The following is a 24,185-nucleotide window of genomic DNA, read 5'->3' as shown; positions in this document are numbered from 1 at the left end:
ACAATATAAGTTTTAATGTTAGGCCTGATCGGTGTATGTTTATGACATTAATTAGGTGGTGTTTAGATCGGAAACCATTAAAGATAATTGGCAATTTATAGATTTTACATCTTGAAAAGAGGTTTTCGTCCGTATCGCTCTCTGAGAAATGATTTTTCAATGCGGCGTGTGATAAACAAGGTTCAAGATGATGTGATGTGAGGGGTCTGGTGAAAGCCACTGCAATTAAAGGGTTCGTTCACCCAAAAATGTAAATTGTGTGATTAATTCCTCCTGTGGTTGGCCAGCCGTCAGACCTCCGCTCATCTTCACACACAGATGAAGATATTAGTGTTGAAATCCGATGGCTCAGAAAGGCCTTCATTGACACCAATGCCATTTCCTCTCTCAAGACCCATAAAGGCACTAAAGACGTCGATTCACTGACTCATAACGGTTCGAAGCTTTGTTCTGAAATCAGCCTATAAATCACTATATAAGTCGTTATTTCGTTTTTTTGCACACAAAAACTATTTTCGTGTCTTCATAAAATGATCATAGAGCCGCTGTAGTGAGATGGGCTTTGTATCGACGTCTTTAGTGCCTTTATGGGTCTTGAGAGAGGAAATGACATTGGTGTCAATGAAGGCCTTTCTGAGCCATCGGATTTCAACACTAATATCTTCATCTGTGTGTGAAGATGAGCGGAGGTCTGACGGCTGGCCAACCACAGGAGGAATTAATGACAGGATGCACATTTTCGAGTGAATGAACCCTTTTAGATTACAACACATCAAACCAACTGACATGATGCAGAGCGTTTCACCGAAATAGCCTCACTGTTTTGATCAGTCTTTGGTCCCTCAGTCATTTAGCAGATGCTTGGATATCATTCAGACATTGTGAGAAGCACAACAAGAGGCAAAAGTTTGTAAACTGACTGGACAGACAGAAGAGGAGGAGATTCAGCTGCTCATAGGAAGCTCTTCTATGATCAGCCGCGAGACAGAGTTCCATCCGGTGGAAGCGTCTCCGTGCGGATAATCTCCGCAGGTTCCCACCCAGATCGCCACATCCACCAGGCCTTTCCCAACGCCTTCACACAGACCTTCAACTAAAACCAGCAGTTGCGAGTAAGTCTGGACTTACAGTAAAAATGATTAGACAAATCAGAAATGTTTAGAGCCGTAAAGCGCTTAAATTTATTAATCATGCCTCACTTTTATTGGTTGAACTTTATATCACAGCACGACTCAAGTCTTTATGTTCCCTCATTAACGCAAATTATTTTATAACAATTCTATAATAATGACTATAATGATATCTATAACAATGACTATAATGATGACAATAACTATAACAATGACTATAACGATAACTATAACAATGACTAACTATAATGAGAACTATAACGATAACAATAACTAACGATGACTTAAAGGATAGTGATAACTATAATGATGACTATAACGATGATGATGACTATAACTATGACAACAACGATAATGATGACTAACTATGATGATGACTATAACTGGCTATAACAATAACTGTAACAATGACTAATAATAACGATGATGACTAACGATAACAATAACTATAACGATGATGACTATATATCGATAACGATAACAACAACTATAACGATGATGACTATAATGATAACAATAACATGACTATAACGATTACTAACTATAACGATGAAGATTATAACAATAACTATTACGATAACCTTAACGATGATGACTAAAATTATAACAATAACATGACTATAATGATTACTAACTATAACGATGATGATTATAACAATAACTATTACGATGACGATGATGATAACTATAACGATGATGACTATAATGATAACAATAACATGACTATAACAATTACTAACTATAACGATGAAGATTATAACAATAACTATTACGATAACCTTAACGATGATGACTATAATGATAACAATAACATGACTATAATGATTACTAACTATAACGATGATGATTATAACAATAACTATTACGATTGCGATAATGATAACTATAACGATGATGACTATAATGATAACAATAAAATGACTTTAACGATTACTAACTATAACGATGATGACTAACAATAACTATTACGATGACGATGATGATAACTATAATGATGATAACAATAACATGACTATAACAATAACTATAACGATGATTAATATAAAGATAACAATATAACAATGATGACTATAACAATAACAATATAACGAGGATGACTATAACGATAACAATATAACGAGGATGACTATAACGATAACAATATAACAATGATGACTATAACAATAAAAATATAACGATAACAATATAACAATGATGACTATAACGATAACAATTTAACGAGGATGACTATAACGATAACAATATAACAATGATGACTATAACGATAACAATATAACAATGATGACTATAACGATAACAATATAACAATGATGACTATAACGATAACAATATAACGAGGATGACTATAACGATGATGACTATAATGATAACAATAACGATGACTATAACGATGATTAATATAAAGATAACAATATAGCAATGATGACTATAACGATAACAATATAACGAGGATGACTATAAAGATAACAATATAACAATGATGACTATAACGATAACAATATAACGAGGATGACTATAACGATAACAATATAACGATGATGACTATAACGATAACAATATAACAATGATGACTATAACGATAACAATATAACGATGATGACTATAACGATAATAACTATAACAATGACTATAAAGATAATGATAACTATAACGATGACTATACCAATAACAATAACGATAATTATAACTATAACGATGACTATAATGATAACTATAATGATAACTATAACAATGACTATAATGATAACAATAATTATAAATATAGCAATGACTATAATGATAACTATAACAATGATTATAAAAATGATAACGATAACCATGCTAGCATCCACACCAACTGACTATAACAATAACAATAATTATAAATATAACAATGACTATGTTACACTCTGAAGTGTAAGTTTATTATAAGCATGTGCTGCAGTTTTGTCATCTGTTGCTTTAAATGCTTTAGCTACGGATCGATTCTGATTTGCTGTCATTGTTTTTATTGCTCAACAACTGGAAAAAAAAATTCTAAAAGTATTACATAAAAGTAAACACAAAACATAATTTCTTGCTGCCAATATTGTTATAGTTGTGCATTGGGATTTTTGAACTTTATTGTTATAGTTGTGCATTTGGATTTTTAAACTTTATCGTTATAGTTGTGCATTGGGATTTTTGAACTTTATCGTTATAGTTGTGCATTTGGATTTTTAAACTTTATCGTTATGGTTGTGCATTGGGATTTTTGAACTTTATTGTTATAGTTGTGCATTTGGATTTTTAAACTTTATCGTTATAGTTGTGCATTGGGATTTTTGAACTTTATCGTTATAGTTGTACATTTGGATTTTTAAACTTTATCGTTATAGTTGTGCATTGGGATTTTTAAACTATCGTTATAGTTGTGCATTGGGATTTTTAAACTATCGTTATAGTTGTGCATTGGGATTTTTAAACTTTATCGTTATAGTTGTGCATTGGGATTTTTAAACTATCGTTATAGTTGTGCATTGGGATTTTTAAACTTTATCGTTATGGTTGTGCATTGGGATTTTTGAACTTTATCGTTATAGTTGTGCATTGGGATTTTTGAACTTTATCGTTATGGTTGTGCATTGGGATTTTTGAACTTTATCGTTATGGTTGTGCATTGGGATTTTTTAACTTTATCGTTATAGTTGTGCATTGGGATTTTTTAACTTTATCGTTATAGTTGTGCAGTGGGATTTTTGAACTTTATCGTTATAGTTGTGCATTGGGATTTTTTAACTTTATCGTTATGGTTGTGCAGTGGGATTTTTGAACTTTATCGTTATGGTTGTGCATTGGGATTTTTAAACTTTATCGTTATAGTTTTGCATTGGGATTTTTAAACTTTATCGTTATAGTTGTGCATTGGGATTTTTAAACTTTATCGTTATAGTTGTGCATTGGGATTTTTAAACTTTATCGTTATAGTTGTGCAGTGGGATTTTTGAACTTTATCGTTATAGTTGTGCATTGGGATTTTTGAACTTTATCGTTATAGTTGTGCATTTGGATTTTTGAACTTTATCGTTATAGTTGTGCATTGGGATTTTTGAACTTTATCGTTATAGTTGTGCATTGGGATTTTTGAACTTTATCGTTATAGTTGTGCATTGGGATTTTTGAACTTTATCGTTATAGTTGTGCATTGGGATTTTTGAACTTTATCGTTATGGTTGTGCATTGTGATTTTTAAACTTTATCGTTATAGTTGTGCATTGTGATTTTTAAACTTTATCGTTATAGTTGTGCATTGGGATTTTTAAACTTTATCGTTATAGTTGTGCATTGGGATTTTTGAACTTTATCGTTATAGTTGTGCATTGGGATTTTTGAACTTTATCGTTATAGTTGTGCATTGGGATTTTTGAACTTTATCGTTATAGTTGTGCATTGGGATTTTTGAACTTTATCGTTATAGTTGTGCATTGGGATTTTTGAACTTTATCGTTATAGTTGTGCATTGGGATTTTTGAACTTTATCGTTATGGTTGTGCATTGGGATTTTTGAACTTTATCGTTATGGTTGTGCATTGGGATTTTTGAACTTTATCGTTATAGTTGTGCATTGGGATTTTTGAACTTTATCGTTATAGTTGTGCATTGGGATTTTTGAACTTTATCGTTATAGTTGTGCAGTGGGATTTTTGAACTTTATCGTTATAGTTGTGCAGTGGGATTTTTGAACTTTATCGTTATAGTTGTGCATTGGGATTTTTAAACTATCGTTATAGTTGTGCATTGGGATTTTTTAACTTTATCGTTATAGTTGTGCAGTGGGATTTTTGAACTTTATCGTTATGGTTGTGCATTGTGATTTTTAAACTTTATCGTTATAGTTGTGCATTGGGATTTTTTAACTTTATCGTTATAGTTGTGCGTTGGGATTTTTAAACTTTATCGTTATAGTTGTGCGTTGGGATTTTTAAACTTTATCGTTATGGTTGTGCATTGTGATTTTTAAACTTTATCGTTATAGTTGTGCATTGGGATTTTTTAACTTTATCGTTATGGTTGTGCATTGGGATTTTTGAACTTTATCGTTATAGTTGTGCAGTGGGATTTTTGAACTTTATCGTTATGGTTGTGCATTGGGATTTTTGAACTTTATCGTTATGGTTGTGCATTGGGATTTTTGAACTTTATCGTTATAGTTGTGCATTGGGATTTTTGAACTTTATCGTTATAGTTGTGCAGTGGGATTTTTGAACTTTATCGTTATAGTTGTGCAGTGGGATTTTTGAACTTTATCGTTATAGTTGTGCATTGGGATTTTTAAACTATCGTTATAGTTGTGCATTGGGATTTTTTAACTTTATCGTTATAGTTGTGCAGTGGGATTTTTGAACTTTATCGTTATGGTTGTGCATTGTGATTTTTAAACTTTATCGTTATAGTTGTGCATTGGGATTTTTTAACTTTATCGTTATAGTTGTGCGTTGGGATTTTTAAACTTTATCGTTATAGTTGTGCGTTGGGATTTTTAAACTTTATCGTTATGGTTGTGCATTGTGATTTTTAAACTTTATCGTTATAGTTGTGCATTGGGATTTTTTAACTTTATCGTTATGGTTGTGCATTGGGATTTTTGAACTTTATCGTTATAGTTGTGCAGTGGGATTTTTGAACTTTATCGTTATGGTTGTGCATTGGGATTTTTGAACTTTATCGTTATGGTTGTGCATTGGGATTTTTGAACTTTATCGTTATAGTTGTGCAGTGGGATTTTTTAACTTTATCGTTATAGTTGTGCGTTGGGATTTTTGAACTTTATCGTTATAGTTGTGCATTGGGATTTTTTTAACTTTATCGTTATGGTTGTGCAGTGGGATTTTTGAACTTTATTGTTATAGTTGTGCATTGGGATTTTTGAACTTTATCGTTATAGTTGTGCATTGGGATTTTTGAACTTTATCGTTATGGTTGTGCAGTGGGATTTTTGAACTTTATCGTTATGGTTGTGCAGTGGGATTTTTGAACTTTATCGTTATAGTTGTGCATTGGGATTTTTTTAACTTTATCGTTATAGTTGTGCAGTGGGATTTTTTTAACTTTATCGTTATAGTTATGCAGTGGGATTTTTGAACTTTATCGTTATAGTTGTGCATTGGGATTTTTTAACTTTATCGTTATAGTTGTGCATTGGGATTTTTTAACTTTATCGTTATAGTTGTGCATTGGGATTTTTGAACTTTATCGTTATAGCTGTGCAGTGGGATTTTTGAACTTTATCGTTATAGTTGTGCAGTGGGATTTTTGAACTTTATCGTTATAGTTGTGCAGTGGGATTTTTTAACTTTATCGTTATAGTTGTGCATTGGGATTTTTTAACTTTATCGTTATAGCTGTGCAGTGGGATTTTTGAACTTTATCGTTATAGTTGTGCAGTGGGATTTTTGAACTTTATCGTTATAGTTGTGCATTGGGATTTTTTAACTTTATCGTTATAGTTGTGCGTTGGGATTTTTGAACTTTATCGTTACAGTTGTGCAGTGGGATTTTTTAACTTTATCGTTATAGTTGTGCATTGGGATTTTTGAACTTTATCGTTATAGTTGTGCGTTGGGATTTTTTAACTTTATCGTTATAGTTGTGCATTGGGATTTTTAGGGTGTTACAGTCATCATCCGACGTTTCTCACCTGATGTGGTTCTGTGTATGTTGATGGTGGAGTTGAACTCTGGGCTTCCCTGATCCAGGTAAATGATGGACTCCACAGGCAGCGGAGCGACGCATTCGGCCCCGTTGAAGGTGAAGTACCAGCGTTGGCAACAAGCTGTCTTACACTTGAGCCTGAGCGAGCCGCTGAACAGAACCCGGAGAGCACTCTCCGCTCGAAACTTAGTGAAGGTGCACTCCTGAGGACGGATGAACAACAAAAAAAGGTTGGACAAACTTGGCTTACGGGTTGCCTGGAATGCAGCATTAATCACCATCCGAATGCACTGCGAGTTTTATTACTGAGGTGGCATGCAAATACATTTTTTACAAACAACTACATGAGAAACAATTACCATCTAAGTTGAAGTAGTAAAACTAAAATTTTATTAAAAAGTATATATATATATATAAGCAAAATGCCTAAAGCTAAAGTTAAATTAAAAACTGAAAATATTCAAATAAAAGCCGCTTCCAGTAATGAGCAGTTGAATGCTGGGATGGTGTGACTGCATGGGCGTCGGAACCATTGTGTGTGTGTGGGACAAGACCCACCCACTTTTTACGACCAATGATATTGGACCGACTCAATTTTATCGTCTCTAATTCATGTATGTTCACCTACCCCTAACCGAGAAACACTTATTATTAAAAACATGTTAGACGCTTTATTTCCACTTTTCTAATATTTTCTCAATTTTCATTGAAAATAAATTCCTTTCCGATCTGATATGTGATGGGAAAAGGGAGTAGAGCGAGTTCAGCAAAAGGCAGATTCGAACCTCGGATCGATTAGCATCTAAACTTGATGCCATGAGTCTTACCCCTACACTAAAGCCATGGTTAATAACTCACTGATTTCCATATATTTGTCTGGCTTAATGAATCGTTTAGAAAACGAAGGTATATTTGTTTTTAATGTAAATGGCATCTAATGTTACTCCAGTAAAACAAATTCTAAGAGAGAGGACCCACCCACTTTTTATTTGCTTCCGACCCCCATGTGTGATTTGTCACATCTTACTGTGATTTTGCCGAGGTCAATGCCGTAGTTGAGAGCGTTCCAGGCACACTGCTTGTAATTGGGCTTCCAGGGCTCCTCAAACCTCTCCGTCACACACTCGCCCTTCTGCCCTCTCGCCCCATCCCGGCCTGGAATGCCCGGAGTGCCTGGGATCCCATTCGCTCCCGGATTCCCATCCCTTCCCGGATTCCCGGCCGGACCCTGGAGGCAGCCGGAATACTGAAACACACAGGATTCAACTCTAAAGGCTTCAACATACTCCGCAAGAACAGAGAAAAAAGTTATCGCTCCCCAGGGCTGCGAGAAAAAAATTACGTCATTTTGTTCTCACAGCCCCGGTTTGGGAGTTCTCGCAGCTTGTTCTTGACACATCTGCTGCGTCCCAATTCGCCGACTTATACTACGTCCTAAAAGTATGTACTCTTTTTGTGAAGAAAAAGTAGATACTTTTGAGAGTGTAGCAGAAAAGAATGCAAGCTTCGGGACTACTTCGCCATCTTTAACGGACTCTGTCGTTTAGTTACGAGCATCCCATAACTGTTTAACTGCCCTGTCAATCATCACACAGTTTAAATCCTCCACATTCAGTTTAATCTCCTGCCGTATCGGAGAGAAATGTAGCCGCTCGTTGATCTGCCATGTGTGTGTCTTTAATGCAGAGACTCTCCTTATGTGTTTAAAGTTTAAATATAATGATGCATTTAAAAGTAAATGGCCAAACGTGTCATTACAAAAGTTCACAATGCTGCTGCAGATGAAATACAGGTCCTTCTCAAAAAAATTGCATATTTTGATCAAGTTAATTATTTTCCATAATGTAATTATAAAAATTAAACTTTCATATATTTTAGATTCATTGCTCACCAACTGAAATATTTCCGGTCTTTTATTGTTTTAATACTGATGATTTTGGCATACAGCTCATGAAAACCCAAAATTCCTGTCTCACAAAATTAGCATGACCGAGTGTTGAGGAGATGAGCACGGCCGCTGGAGCAATTGTTACACAAACACGCGGCTCGCGAGTACCGGGACTTTTATTATGACGGGACGGGACATAGTCGCCGTGCGCGCACTATTTCCGCTTTTTCCGGTCATGATTATAAGGTAAAGCAGCTCTGTTTATCATATTAGATACATTTAAGTGTGTTTAAAAAGATGTTATGACGTTACTCTGTGCGTTCGCTCGGCGCTGCTGTGACATGTTCACACTGCTAAGACATACCTGTCAACTTTTGGGTATCAAAATCCGGGAGAGGTACTCTGAGAGTACTTCGACTCAGCACAGTAAAAAGTCCCGGCTGAAAAATCCTCCCTCACATCTGTGAGACGTGAGGGAGGCTTTTTCAGCCGAGTCGAAGTACTCTCAGAAGTGCTATTCCGCCATACATTATAGTTCTCCTTTTTAATCCGCTTAGAAAAGTGCCACGTTTTATTTTCTGTCACCATACTTGATCGTTCAGCTATTGGTGTAACTGTATTGAAATAGGGAACACGTGGAGGTGTTTGGTCGCTTCTAACTTGATCTCTGTTTGGTACCATAGTGAATGAACTGGGCTTAGTGGGCTAAGCTAAATGCTATCAGATCGTCACCGCGCGTCAGAGAGATTAAGAGCACACACTGAGACGAGAGAGGGATGGATCAACTCATCTTAGTTAAAGCCCCACTGAAGTGCTTTGAAACGCGCCGCATTATTCGATGTGTTGACGTGATTTCCCCTGAAAAGGCAGCTGTTAGCAGCTCCTCCCCTTTTTGTAACAGCCAATAGCGTTTCGTTAATAATATCACAGTTGGAGCCTTTCTGTTTGGTAAAGCCAGTTTCCTCGAAGCGTTTATCATCATAATCTCCATATCGCTTTAAAATGCAGCATTCTGTGCAGAATTCAGATGGGTCCGATATGTTTTGTTGTCTGCGCCGACTCCCGCATATGATCCGCTCTCGTGTCTGTAAAGCGCGATGCTGCGGTGCGTCAAACTAACGTGAAACCAGCCTTCATTCGCCTCGACTGAAAGCATATTTACCCTGAATCGTCCTCCTATCACATATATGGTGTGCTATGTGCCTTTCACCGTGTAGAAATTAGTAAATGTGTGAACAACTGACCGATTTCGGCAGTGTAGGGGGCGGGGCTTCAGATTCTAGAGAGCATTTGATTGGACAGAAGATTTGACGAGAAGGTGAAGTCCGCGATGATGTCATCAAAATCTGAGATTTGTTTTAACGGAAGTGAGAGAGTGTAAGTTTTTAATGCTTTTATCTCGTAAATGTGAATTTTGTCATTGTTTTGGAACACACACCGGCTTATTCATAACCTTAAAGGGGGGGTGAAATGCTGTTTCATGCATACTGATCTTTTTACACTGTTAAAGACTTGGAATCCCATACCAAACATAGACAAAGTTTCAAAAGTTAAGGTGGACGTTTGATGGGAGTATTTCTTTGTCAAAAATACTACTTCCGGTTAGTCATAAGTTTCGGCAAGTTTTTTGAGATCATGCGTCCCCATTGACGTTAGTGGGGGCGGAATTTCCTTGTATGGGCCTTACGGACAATTCTACCGGAAGCGCGTGAGAGAGAGCGAGGGAGAGAGCGAAAGCAACAGCCTACGCCCATCAAAGCGGGGCTTGTAGGATGCTGGACAGGTGACAATTACACATAGCACATAACAATGTCACCCAAAAAGTGGGTTTTTGGTTGCCAGACCAAGACAGTCCTGCACAGATTCGCCAAAAACCCCGCGTTAAGGCAACAGTGGATGTAATTTGCTTTTCCGGATCAGCAACTGAGTTGCGCGAATGTTTATATCTGTTCGCTGCATTTCGGTGCCGACTGTTTCATAAACAAGGCCCAGCTCGACGCCGAATTTTCCCAATCGCCTAATGCTGAAGGATGGAGCAGTCCCAACGTTAGAACGGTGAGTGAGACTGCTTTTAGTCCGCTTACTGTCTAGACAAACCACGCGTAAACACACAAACACACGTGCACAACTGCACTTCCCACATGTACACCTTCAAAGACAAAAATACGACGATATAATTCAAGTATAAATATGTAAATAACACAAGCCGCTAAGCATATTATATAGTTAGTGTATAACTTGTACCACATAGAGACGTCCTGCTCTAGTCGTTTTTGCTGCTGCTCCTGTTCAACTGCAGCCTCTGGGTCTGATTCCGGATCATAGATGTATGGCTGTATCTGATTAAAAGCCATATTTTTATTTTGAATAAAGTTTTTTTCCGCTGTTAGGGATGACGCTCGACTCAACACACAGCGCGCTGCTGCACACGTCATTATTTAGCTCCGCTCACACGACACGCCCCCACCCGCTCGGCTTTTTTCGGAAAGACTCGGAACAGCGCATCTTTCTTATATAATTATTAAAAAAATAAAAACTTTTCGGAGATATGCAGGATGCAATGCTACTCTATAGGTACTCAAGATTGACATGACACTGACTGAAACTGAGTGTTTCACCCCCCCTTTAAGGCTGACATTGTTGTACTAAAAACAATTTTGATTTCAGTGTGCCTTTAAGGGAATAACATGAAAAAACGGTGGAGTATCCCTTAACATGTTTAATATATTATGACAGAAGAATGCTACAAATGATTGTGTTCTACTATATGTTATGCTATGTTTGTTACATGTTCCTTCTTCAAATAATAATAATTTTAAAAAACACAGCAAACATTTGCATCTCAATAAAGCGTCGGTGGCGCGTCATCATCACGCACGAGGTCTGGCTCCGCTGTCGCCCGAGTCCCTTCTACAAGAGTAATGCAGCTTCTAATCAGCATGCCTGAGAGCAGAGAGCTGTGGAAATAAGGGCCCTTAAATAGGTAATAAATCTTCCCGATACAGGCCACGGGCGAGCCAGGAAGTGAAAAGTATTCATATTTATAAGCTTGCCGTGCCTCGACGCTTCACTGCATTTTATTGACAGAACAGAACACACCCGAGTGTCCCGCAAACAATGCCTTCAACACACCGAGCATCATCTTCCCGAGCCAGCTTCATTAGGGATGCTTGTGGATGAAGAATTCACCCTCCATATAATCTACCCGCCGCTGCTGTTTTTCATTACAATGATGAATCTAGTGGAAGGGCTAGCTGATACAATCATTTACAATAAAACACCTTTCAGTGATCGGGTAGCTCTGATACAGGATTTTATATTTTCCACCGGTCCGAGATCAATAGTGCCCTGGATTTGTTTTATTGCATTGATTACAGTTTATGATAAACCCTCCTAACTAATTTGTCGTACAGGTTTAAATTAAGCAAGCAGCGCCTTGTGGTTTGCTTCAACAGAAGGCAAACTTCTTTATGAGTATTATTTTGAGAGCTCAAAATTTTTGTTTATGGATGAAGATTGCAGGGTCTCAACTTCATGATGATAACCTGGTGCTTGCAATATTCATAACAATTATGCCAGTCACTGTTGCTGTTATTAACTGTGGTGCTAATTTTTAGTTTGCAGGATGCATGCTGAGTTCACATGGGGGAGACCGGGGATGGTTGTAACATTTTTGACCTTTTTGTCTTTATCTTAGAGTAATTTTAAGCCAGTGTGTTTAAATTGTGATTCAAACTACACTGTAAACAATTATTTAAAAAATAAGTTACCTGGTTGCCTTAAAATTTTGAGTTCATTTAAATTAAAAATTTGAGTTAATACGATGAATTGATTTTTGAGAAACGACAACCTTTATTCAAATATTATTAAAAGATTTTGTTAGCATATTGGGTAATTGTGTGTGTTTTATTTATGATGACGCAGTGAAGCATGCCAAATTTAGCTATTTTTATGATTTATCACGTTTATGTGGTTTATATACAATAATATTTTGAGTTTCCATTTATTAAACCAATTTCCTTCATTGTATCAACTAAAAAAAATTTTTTTCAATAAACTCAAAATTTTAAGGCAACCAAGTTACTTACTTTTTTTACAGCATTTTTTTTACAGTGTAGATACAGTATTGTTCAAAATAATAGCAGTACAATGTGACTAACCAGAATAATCAAGGTTTTTAGTATATTTTTTTATTGCTACGTGGCAAACAAGTTACCAGTAGGTTCAGTAGATTCTCAGAAAACAAACAAGACCCAGCATTCATGACCACGCTCTTAAGGCTGTGCAATTGGGCAATTAGTTGAAAGGGGTGTGTTCAAAAAAATAGCAGTGTGGCATTCAATCACTGAGGTCATCAATGTTGTGAAGAAACAGGTGTGAATCAGGTGACCCCTATTTAAGGATGAAGCCAACACTTGTTGAACATGCATTTGAAAGCTGAGGAAAATGGGTCGTTCAAGACATTGTTCAGAAGAACAGCGTACTTTGATTAAAAAGTTGATTAGAGAGGGGAAAACCTATAAAGAGGTGCAAAAAATGATAGGCTGTTCAGCTAAAATGATCTCCAATGCCTTAAAATGGAGAGCAAAACCAGAGAGACATATTTTGAGTTCATTTAGACATACGTGGAAGAAAACGGAAGACAACCATCAAAATGGATAGAAGAATAACCAGAATGGCAAAGGCTCAGCCAATGATCACCTCCAGGATGATCAAAGACAGTCTGGAGTTACCTGTAAGTACTGTGACAGTTAGAAGACGTCTGTGTGAAGCTAATCTATTTTCAAGAATCCCCCGCAAAGTCCCTCTGTTAAAAAAAAGGCATGTGCAGAAGAGGTTACAATTTGCCAAAGAACACATCAACTGGCCTAAAGAGAAATGGAGGAACATTTTGTGGACTGATGAGAGTAAAATTGTTCTTTTTGGGTCCAAGGGCCACAGGCAGTTTGTGAGACGACCCCCAAACTCTGAATTCAAGCCACAGTACACAGTGAAGAGGGTGAAGCATGGAGGTGCAAGCATCATGATATGGGCATGTTTCTCCTACTATGGTGTTGGGCCTATTTATCGCATACCAGGGATCATGGATCAGTTTGCATATGTTAAAATACTTGAAGAGGTCATGTTGCCCTATGCTGAAGAGGACATGCCCTTGAAACGGTTGTTTCAACAAGACAATGACCCAAAACACACTAGTAAACGGGCAAAGTCTTGGTTCCAAACCAACAAAATGAATGTTATGGAGTGGCCAGCCCAATCTCCAGACCTTAATCCAATTGAGAACTTGTGGGGTGATATCAAAAATGCTGTTTCTGAAGCAAAACCAAGAAATGTGAATGAATTGTGGAATGTTGTTAAAGAATCATGGAGTGGAATAACAGCTGAGAGGTGCCACAAGTTGGTTGACTCCATGCCACACAGAAGTCAAGCAGTTTTAAAAAACTGTGGTCATACAACTAAATATTAGTTTAGTGATTCACAGGATTGCTAAATCCCAGAAAAAAAAAATGTTTGTACAAAATAGTTTTGAGTTTGTACAGTCAAAGGTAGACACTGCTATTTTTTTGAACACACCCCTTTCAACTAATTGCCCAATTGCACAGCCTTAAGAGCGTGCATATCATGAATGCTGGGTCTTGTTTGTTTTCTGACAATCTACTGAACCTACTGGTAACTTGTTTGCCACGTAGCAATAAAAAATATACTAAAAACCTTGATTATTCTGGTTAGTCACATTGTACTGCTATTATTTTGAACAATACTGTACAAATGCCTGCTATTTAATTAGATTTTTTTTTCACACACAGAAAATGGATCGTTTAGTTTCAAACACAAAGTGAAATGTGAAATGTTACAATTCAGCCCATAGTCCAGGTTTAGTTGTAACAGACCCTGGGGTAAGATATAACATTATGAAATACGGATTATGAAAAAAAAAATTTGAAAGCTTTTTATTCAACACTGACTTTTCAATATACCATATTGGATGTTTTTGTCACTCTCAGTCATAGTAATTGACCATAATAAATGTAACTTGAACACAAACATTGTGTAAGCATGTTTGTTACTTTCAGTAGCATTGGCCATATATAGTAAAATATTGAAATTTAACACTTCAACGTGTGTGTGTGTGTGTGTTTGTGTGTGTGTGTGTGTGTGTGTGTGTGTGTGTGTGTGTGTGTGTGTGTGTGTGTGTGTGTGTGTGTGTGTGTGTGTGTGTGTGTGTGCCTTTGTTTATATTACACTTTTCAAAATGCTTATAAATCATACAGGAGGAGTTTTTTTGAGAAAGTAAAAATGCAGAATGTTTTCTGTGATGGGTAGGTTTAGGGGCAGTGTGTGTGTGTGTGTGTGTGTGTGTGTGTGTGTGTGTGTGTGTGTGTGTGTGTACATGTTTTTCTAGCCTGGTGGGGACTTCAACCTGAATGCACACAGACTCATGTCACTGGGAGGGACTCGTGTCACTGTGGGGACCTAAATTGAGGTCCCTATGGATACAAAAGCTTATAAATCATACATAATGAGTTCTTTTGTAAATGTAAAAATGCAGAAAGTTTCCTGTGTTGGGTAGGTTTAGGCGCAGAGTGTGTGTGTGTGTGTGTGTGTGTGTGCGTGCGTGCGTGCGTGCGTGCGTGTGTGTGTGTGTGTGTGTGTGTGTGTGTGCGTGTGTGTGTGTCTTTTACAAATAACCCCGAGTCATATAGCCATGAACTAGCTCACCTACAACAAATAGCTAAAACATTAGCACTAACAACTTGCATCAAAATGATCTACACAGACACACAATAAACATAATTTATATTTGATGAGTTTAACTAGGCTACAAAACAAAAATTTCTATAACAAAAATAACCAAAGTAAAAAAAAGTTACTTACGTCAAAATATTTTTTTTCACTTTAACATCTGCTATGTCTGACACAGAGCTTTACTTTATCATGTGGAATAAGGACTAAACTGGGCATGTGCGAAGTGAATCAGAGTGATTTATAACTAGTGCCTGAATGGAAAGATTGGAATTGTAAATGACCCCAACCCTCCCCGGTCTTCCCTACTTGTTTCTCTGGGGAAAAAAGGGGAGTTATTCTGCTTTCCATGTCTGTGCCATAGAGTTTCCCTAAAAAGTATTTCGACACCAGCAAACAAACTGGGTCAGAAAGCGCAGATTCTACCCGACCTAAATGCCTCAGCATCCGTCTAAAATTTTTAAAAAGCACATTAAAATGTGGACAAATTAACTTCCAGTCGTTCGCAAAGACCCGCCCTTTTAGCTACTGTTGCTATGTCCGACAAGCCTCTCTCTCTCTCTCTCTCTCTCTCTCTCTCTCTCTCTCTCTCTCTCTCTCTCTCTCTCTCTCTCTCTCTCTCTCTCTCTCTCTCTCTCTCTCTCTCTCTCTCTCTCACACACACACTCACACTCACATTCTCACGCAGTAAAAAACACATCGCAGAGCAAAAATTATACTGAGAATGCACTGACAGACAGGACAGAGCAGGTTACTTTTAATATGAAACGATATCTCAAGCCTAAAATGTTGTAATTTTTTAAAGAAATGTAAACATTAAATGCTGTTTTGTGGCTCTTTAATGTGTGGTGACGGGTCGCAGTAGCGCCTCCGTTAAATCTGCTTGTGAAACGATCATCTCTTCCTTCTAGTTAATTTATAGTGGCAAATAAACATGAATGAACTTCAGAAGAAATGTTGTTTCAACCGCAGAAAGACGGCAGTACAAACTGTTATTCAATTTCAAGTCCACCGACGTTAATCTGTGAACTCAATAGACCAACTGTCTGTTTTGTAAACATATAGGATGTGCGCGCAGCTATAGGTTGCAGAAAAGTGTTAATGTATAGAAAATTACATGGATACGGTACAAAATCATTAGATTTAAAAAAAATATATAGATAGGTATATATCTATAGATGACTAATTATAGATAATTCGATTTTTTTTTATTTTAAATGTTGTCCGCATTTTACAATGGTTTGTCGATAGGGATTATGTGTGACAACCGTATTGGTAGATTTAGGGTTAGTTGTGGGGGAGCAGTTAGGATTAGGGGTGGGGTTAGGCAATCAGGTAGGGATTTAAATGAGGGGGGGTAATAATTTGGCAGGGGGTCCAAAATTCGGCACAAAACCTGTTGTGGTCGGCCAAAGCACTTTTTTTATATGTAAATGCTGTTTTAAGAAATTATGAAAAAAATTATTTGTCAACGCTAGTAACACTGGTCTGAGGAGGAGCCAAGTAGGTAAAACTGCAGACTAGATGTCTCCAAAATGGGGCGTGACCTACAAAAGGGGGCGGTGTCTCTGTAGTCTTCAGTTTCTTTTGGGAACCAACATGTCAACATTATTTCGGGAGCAAGGGCTGTTTAAGGGTAGAGTTAGGGACAGGTGTGGGTTAGTTTAAGGGTAGAGTTAGGGTCAGGTGTGGTGGTGTGGGTCAGTTTAAGGGTAGAGTTAGGGACAGGTGTGGGTTAGTTTAAGGGTAGAGTTAGGGTCAGGTGTGGTGGTGTGGGTCAGTTTAAGGGTAGAGTTAGGGTCAGGTGTGGTGGTGTGGGTCAGTTTAAGGGTAGAGTTAGGGACAGGTGTGGTGGTGTGGGTCAGTTTAAGGGTAGAGTTAGGGTCAGGTGTGGTGGTGTGGGTCAGTTTAAGGGTAGAGTTAGGGACAGGTGTGGTGGTGTGGGTCAGTTTAAGGGTAGAGTTAGGAGCAGGTGTGGTGGTGTGGGTCAGTTTAAGGGTAGAGTTAGGGTCAGGTGTGGTGGTGTGGGTCAGTTTAAGGGTAGAGTTAGGGTCAGGTGTGGTGGTGTGGGTCAGTTTAAGGGTAGAGTTAGGGTGAGGTGTGGTGGTGTGGGTCAGTTTAAGGGTAGAGTTAGGGACAGGTGTGGTGGTGTGGGTCAGTTTAAGGGTAGAGTTAGGGACAGATGTGGTGGTGTGGGTTAGTTTAAGGGTAGAGTTAGGGATAGGTGTGGTGGTGTGGGTTAGTTTAAGGGTAGAGTTAGGGACAGGTGTGGTGGTGTGGGTCAGTTTAAGGGTAGAGTTAGGGTGAGGTGTGGTGGTGTGGGTCAGTTTAAGGGTAGAGTTAGGGACAGGTGTGGTGGTGTGGGTCAGTTTAAGGGTAGAGTTAGGGACAGGTGTGGTGGTGTGGGTCAGTTTAAGGGTAAAGTTAGGGTCAGGTGTGGTGGTGTGGGTTAGTTTAAGGGTAGAGTTAGGGTCAGGTGTGGTGGTGTGGGTCAGTTTAAGGGTAGAGTTAGGGACAGGTGTGGTGGTGTGGGTCAGTTTAAGGGTAGAGTTAGGGTCAGGTGTGGTGGTGTGGGTCAGTTTAAGGGTAGAGTTAGGGACAGGTGTGGTGGTGTGGGTCAGTTTAAGGGTAGAGTTAGGAGCAGGTGTGGTGGTGTGGGTCAGTTTAAGGGTAGAGTTAGGGTCAGGTGTGGTGGTGTGGGTCAGTTTAAGGGTAGAGTTAGGGTCAGGTGTGGTGGTGTGGGTCAGTTTAAGGGTAGAGTTAGGGTGAGGTGTGGTGGTGTGGGTCAGTTTAAGGGTAGAGTTAGGGACAGGTGTGGTGGTGTGGGTCAGTTTAAGGGTAGAGTTAGGGACAGGTGTGGTGGTGTGGGTTAGTTTAAGGGTAGAGTTAGGGATAGGTGTGGTGGTGTGGGTTAGTTTAAGGGTAGAGTTAGGGACAGGTGTGGTGGTGTGGGTCAGTTTAAGGGTAGAGTTAGGGTGAGGTGTGGTGGTGTGGGTCAGTTTAAGGGTAGAGTTAGGGACAGGTGTGGTGGTGTGGGTCAGTTTAAGGGTAGAGTTAGGGACAGGTGTGGTGGTGTGGGTCAGTTTAAGGGTAAAGTTAGGGTCAGGTGTGGTGGTGTGGGTTAGTTTAAGGGTAGAGTTAGGGTCAGGTGTGGTGGTGTGGGTCAGTTTAAGGGTAGAGTTAGGGTCAGGTGTGGTGGTGTGGGTCAGTTTAAGGGTAGAGTTAGGGTCAGGTGTGGTGGTGTGGGTCAGTTTAAGGGTAGAGTTAGGGACAGGTGTGGTGGTGTGGGTCAGTTTAAGGGTAGAGTTAGGGACAGGTGTGGTGGTGTGGGTCAGTTTAAGGGTAGAGTTAGGGTCAGGTGTGGTGGTGTGGGTCAGTTTAAGGGTAGAGTTAGGGTCAGGTGTGGTGGTGTGGGTCAGTTTAAGGGTAGAGTTAGGGACAGGTGTGGTGGTGTGGGTCAGTTTAAGGGTAGAGTTAGGGACAGGTGTGGTGGTGTGGGTCAGTTTAAGGGTAAAGTTAGGGTCAGGTGTGGTGGTGTGGGTTAGTTTAAGGGTAGAGTTAGGGTCAGGTGTGGTGGTGTGGGTCAGTTTAAGGGTAGAGTTAGGGACAGGTGTGGTGGTGTGGGTCAGTTTAAGGGTAGAGTTAGGGTCAGGTGTGGTGGTGTGGGTCAGTTTAAGGGTAAAGTTAGGGTCAGGTGTGGTGGTGTGGGTTAGTTTAAGGGTAGAGTTAGGGTCAGGTGTGGTGGTGTGGGTCAGTTTAAGGGTAGAGTTATGGACAGGTGTGGTGGTGTGGGTCAGTTTAAGGGTAGAGTTATGGACAGGTGTGGTGGTGTGGGTCAGTTTAAGGGTAGAGTTAGGGACAGGTGTGGTGGTGTGGGTCAGTTTAAGGGTAGAGTTAGGGTCAGGTGTGGTGGTGTGGGTCAGTTTAAGGGTAGAGTTTTGGACAGGTGTGGTGGTGTGGGTCAGTTTAAGGGTAGAGTTAGGGACAGGTGTGGTGGTGTGGGTTAGTTTAAGGGTAGAGTTAGGGACAGGTGTGGTGGTGTGGGTTAGTTTAAGGGTAGAGTTAGGGTCAGGTGTGGTGGTGTGGGTCAGTTTAAGGGTAGAGTTAGGGACAGGTGTGGTGGTGTGGGTCAGTTTAAGGGTAGAGTTAGGGTCAGGTGTGGTGGTGTGGGTTAGTTTAAGGGTAGAGTTAGAGACATGTGTGGTGGTGTGGGTTAGTTTAAGGGTAGAGTTAGAGACATGTGTGGTGGTGTGGGTTAGTTTAAGGGTATAGTTAGAGACATGTGTGGTAGTGTGGGTTAGTTTAAGGGTAGAGTTAGAGACATGTGTGGTGGTGTAGGTTAGTTTAAGGGTAGAGTTATGGACAGGTGTGGTGGTGTGGGTCAGTTTAAGGGTAGAGTTAGGGGCAGGTGTGGTGGTGTGGGTCAGTTTAAGGGTAGAGTTAGAGACTGGTGTGGTGGTGTGGGTCAGTTTAAGGGTAGAGTTAGGGTCAGGTGTGGTGGTGTGGGTCAGTTTAAGGGTAGAGTTAGGGTCAGGTGTGGTGGTGTGGGTCAGTTTAAGGGTAGAGTTAGAGACATGTGTGGTGGTGTGGGTCAGTTTAAGGGTAGAGTTAGGGGACAGGTGTGGTGGTGTGGGTTAGTTTAAGGGTAGAGTTAGGGACAGGTGTGGTGGTGTGGGTCAGTTTAAGGGTAGAGTTAGGGACAGGTGTGGTGGTGTGGGTCAGTTTAAGGGTAGAGTTAGGGTCAGGTGTGGTGGTGTGGGTCAGTTTAAGGGTAGAGTTAGAGACATGTGTGGTGGTGTGGGTTAGTTTAAGGGTAGAGTAAGGGTCAGGTGTGGTGGTGTGGGTCAGTTTAAGGGTAGAGTTAGGGACAGGTGTGGTGGTGTGGGTTAGTTTAAGGGTAGAGTTAGGGTCAGGTGTGGTGGTGTGGGTCAGTTTAAGGGTAGAGTTAGGGACAGGTGTGGTGGTGTGGGTCAGTTTAAGGGTAGAGTTAGGGTCAGGTGTGGTGGTGTGGGTTAGTTTAAGGGTAGAGTTAGAGACATGTGTGGTGGTGTGGGTTAGTTTAAGGGTAGAGTTAGAGACATGTGTGGTGGTGTGGGTTAGTTTAAGGGTAGAGTTAGAGACATGTGTGGTGGTGTGGGTTAGTTTAAGGGTAGAGTTAGAGACATGTGTGGTGGTGTGGGTTAGTTTAAGGGTAGAGTTATGGACAGGTGTGGTGGTGTGGGTCAGTTTAAGGGTAGAGTTAGGGGCAGGTGTGGTGGTGTGGGTCAGTTTAAGGGTAGAGTTAGAGACAGGTGTGGTGGTGTGGGTCAGTTTAAGGGTAGAGTTAGGGTCAGGTGTGGTGGTGTGGGTCAGTTTAAGGGTAGAGTTAGAGACATGTGTGGTGGTGTGGGTCAGTTTAAGGGTAGAGTTAGGGGACAGGTGTGGTGGTGTGGGTTAGTTTAAGGGTAGAGTTAGGGACAGGTGTGGTGGTGTGGGTCAGTTTAAGGGTAGAGTTAGGGACAGGTGTGGTGGTGTGGGTCAATTTAAGGGTAGAGTTAGGGTCAGGTGTGGTGGTGTGGGTCAGTTTAAGGGTAGAGTTAGAGACAGGTGTGGTGGTGTGGGTCAGTTTAAGGGTAGAGTTAGGGTCAGGTGTGGTGGTGTGGGTCAGTTTAAGGGTAGAGTTATGGACAGGTGTGGTGGTGTGGGTCAGTTTAAGGGTAGAGTTAGGGGACAGGTGTGGTGGTGTGGGTCAGTTTAAGGGTAGAGTTAGGGACATGTGTGGTGGTGTGGGTCAGTTTAAGGGTAGAGTTCGAGACAGGTGTGGTGGTGTGGGTCAGTTTAAGGGTAGAGTTAGAGACAGGTGTGGTGGTGTGGGTTAGTTTAAGGGTAGAGTTAGGGTCAGGTGTGGTGGTGTGGGTCAGTTTAAGGGTAGAGTTAGGGTCAGGTGTGGTGGTGTGGGTCAGTTTAAGGGTAGAGTTAGAGACAGGTGTGGTGGTGTGGGTCAGTTTAAGGGTAGAGTTAGAGACAGGTGTGGTGGTGTGGGTTAGTTTAAGGGTAGAGTTAGGGTCAGGTGTGGTGGTGTGGGTCAGTTTAAGGGTAGAGTTAGGGTCAGGTGTGGTGGTGTGGGTCAGTTTAAGGGTAGAGTTATGGACAGGTGTGGTGGTGTGGGTCAGTTTAAGGGTAGAGTTAGGGGACAGGTGTGGTGGTGTGGGTCAGTTTAAGGGTAGAGTTAGGGACATGTGTGGTGGTGTGGGTCAGTTTAAGGGTAGAGTTCGAGACAGGTGTGGTGGTGTGGGTCAGTTTAAGGGTAGAGTTAGAGACAGGTGTGGTGGTGTGGGTTAGTTTAAGGGTAGAGTTAGGGTCAGGTGTGGTGGTGTGGGTCAGTTTAAGGGTAGAGTTAGGGTCAGGTGTGGTGGTGTGGGTCAGTTTAAGGGTAGAGTTAGAGACAGGTGTGGTGGTGTGGGTCAGTTTAAGGGTAGAGTTAGAGACAGGTGTGGTGGTGTGGGTCAGTTTAAGGGTAGAGTTAGAGACAGGTGTGGTGGTGTGGGTCAGTTTAAGGGTAGAGTTAGAGACAGGTGTGGTGGTGTGGGTTAGTTTAAGGGTAGAGTTAGGGTCAGGTGTGGTGGTGTGGGTTAGTTTAAGGGTAGAGTTGGGGTCAGGTGTGGTGGTGTGGGTTAGTTTAAGGGTAGAGTTAGGGTCAGGTGTGGTGGTGTGGGTTAGTTTAAGGGTAGAGTTAGGGTCAGGTGTGGTGGTGTGGGTCAGTTTAAGGGTAGAGTTAGGAGCAGGTGTGGTGGTGTGGGTCAGTTTAAGGGTAGAGTTAGGAGCAGGTGTGGTGGTGTGGGTCAGTTTAAGGGTAGAGTTAGAGACAGGTGTGGTGGTGTGGGTCAGTTTAAGGGTAGAGTTAGGAGCAGGTGTGGTGGTGTGGGTCAGTTTAAGGGTAGAGTTAGGAGCAGGTGTGGTGGTGTGGGTCAGTTTAAGGGTAGAGTTAGAGACAGGTGTGGTGGTGGTGAGTCAGTTTAAGGGTAGAGTTAGGAGCAGGTGTGGTGGTGTGGGTCAGTTTAAGGGTAGAGTTAGGGTCAGGTGTGGTGGTGTGGGTCAGTTTAAGGGTAGAGTTAGGAGCAGGTGTGGTGGTGTGGGTCAGTTTAAGGGTAGAGTTAGAGACAGGTGTGGTGGTGTGGGTCAGTTTAAGGGTAGAGTTAGGAGCAGGTGTGGTGGTGTGGGTCAGTTTAAGGGTAGAGTTAGAGACAGGTGTGGTGGTGGTGAGTCAGTTTAAGGGTAGAGTTAGGAGCAGGTGTGGTGGTGTGGGTCAGTTTAAGGGTAGAGTTAGGGTCAGGTGTGGTGGTGTGGGTCAGTTTAAGGGTAGAGTTAGGAGCAGGTGTGGTGGTGTGGGTCAGTTTAAGGGTAGAGTTAGGTGTAAGGGAAGTGTCAATAGTGTAATTATAAATGTAACTACAGAAATTAATTACAGACGTAATTACATACGGCTAATTTTTAAAATGTAAGCACAATGTAAAAACATATATGTACACAATAATTTAAATAAAATGTTAGTACATAGTTGTTAAGGCCACCTAATATAAAGTGGGTCCAACGTATCCATAAATCTGCAGCTAGAGCTCTTCTGAGGAATCAATCCATTGTTACGCTTAGCTAACTTTTGCTCCCTGTGACTCTGATTCTTCTCACTTCTGTACAGCATTGTTCAATATTGGCTTTAGTCAATAAGAAAACCTTGCACTGTCTGCAGAAAAACCAGTTATAAAGTTGGTTCCTTAAAGAGAAAATCTGCCAGCGCTGCAAATTATTTAATAGTCACTCATACTCTGATAAGTGAAGTCTCTGATGATCTGACGACCTCTTTCAGACAATAAAGCCCACTTAAAGCCTATATATAATGCATTATAAAAGTATTTGAATGCATTAATTATGGCTTGTAATGCACCTTATGAATATTATCTATTTATTGAACTCACCTTTAGAAAGTATAATGCATTAAAACACGACAAAGAATATATTATATAGCGAATATTATAATGCATTTTCACTTTGGTTACAATTATTTATGAAGAGATATAATGCATTGTATGCTTTTATAATGACCTATACTTAAATTATACATACGTTTTAATATCTCAAATGTTACTTAATGCTTCTCAAGTCCTGTAGAAGTTGGGACGAGATCTCAACTTTTTTTTTGGTCAAATTATTAGTCCAAGAATGAATGATCTGAGCTACTCAGGTCAACATTTGACTGTAATTATAGGACAAACATCTTCATTAAGTAATTAAGTGTCTGGAGTGCAACCAGTCAGTTTCCTTTAAATACGTTTTGCAACATGCCCATTTTTTGCAAGCAAAAAAGCCACAGAAATGATACAATAAATACATAAAAGTCTTACTTTCTCCATGTAGTCAACATCCTTCTGGCGCAGACCTCTGGTTTTTAATTTCTCTGCTTCACAACATGTTAATAATAATAAGGAGACGATCAATACTGGTGTCTTGAAGTGTCCCATATCTGAGGTTTTTGAGAGGACAGGGCTTCTCACGTCTGTTGAGCTCTAGATGAGAGAGAGAGAGAGAGAGAGAGAGAGAGAGAGAGAGGGGGAGGGGGGGGGGGGGGGGGGAGGGCTGATGTGTGTCTCCAGGGACCAATTATTCCCAGACCGGCGTTGAAACTTCTCTCTACATGTAGAATTGGAATATAATGGGTTATATGATATGACATAAAACAAGAATCAATATTTCTGATGGTTTTATCAGTGGAGTCTACT

At 40.1% G+C, this 24,185-nt stretch overlaps 1 protein-coding gene across 1 annotated transcript; it reads right to left on the bottom strand.

Moving 5' to 3' along the window:
* Positions 1 to 706: 706 nt before the first annotated feature.
* Positions 707 to 23,959, bottom strand: cthrc1b (collagen triple helix repeat containing 1b). The gene is made up of 4 exons (XM_067449489.1): positions 23,811 to 23,959; positions 7,828 to 8,046; positions 6,787 to 7,003; positions 707 to 1,093 (listed from the first exon to the last, which is right to left on the bottom strand). Exons 1-4 carry the CDS (start codon positions 23,925 to 23,927, stop codon positions 945 to 947), a joined length of 702 nt encoding a protein of 233 aa, XP_067305590.1. The 5' UTR covers positions 23,928 to 23,959; the 3' UTR covers positions 707 to 944.
* Between the last annotated feature and the right edge of the window lie 226 nt (positions 23,960 to 24,185).

The sequence above is a fragment of the Pseudorasbora parva genome, chromosome 7, assembly GCF_024679245.1.
Source record: "Pseudorasbora parva isolate DD20220531a chromosome 7, ASM2467924v1, whole genome shotgun sequence".
Classification (NCBI taxonomy): Eukaryota; Metazoa; Chordata; class Actinopteri; order Cypriniformes; family Gobionidae; genus Pseudorasbora; species Pseudorasbora parva.
This window is presented reverse-complemented; position numbering and strand designations above follow the sequence as displayed.

What these genes read in the sequence shown, in the direction of transcription:
- cthrc1b (XM_067449489.1), bottom strand. Translation starts at nt 23,927, where the DNA reads ATGGGACACTTCAAGACACCAGTATTGATCGTCTCCTTATTATTATTA. An exon ending in ATGTTGACTACATGGAGAAA is followed by an intron (nt 8,047 to 23,810) that starts GTAAGACTTTTA and finishes TGTGTGTTTCAG; the next exon opens with TATTCCGGCTGCCTCCAGGG. An exon ending in TTGACCTCGGCAAAATCACA is followed by an intron (nt 7,004 to 7,827) that starts GTAAGATGTGAC and finishes ATCCGTCCTCAG; the next exon opens with GAGTGCACCTTCACTAAGTT.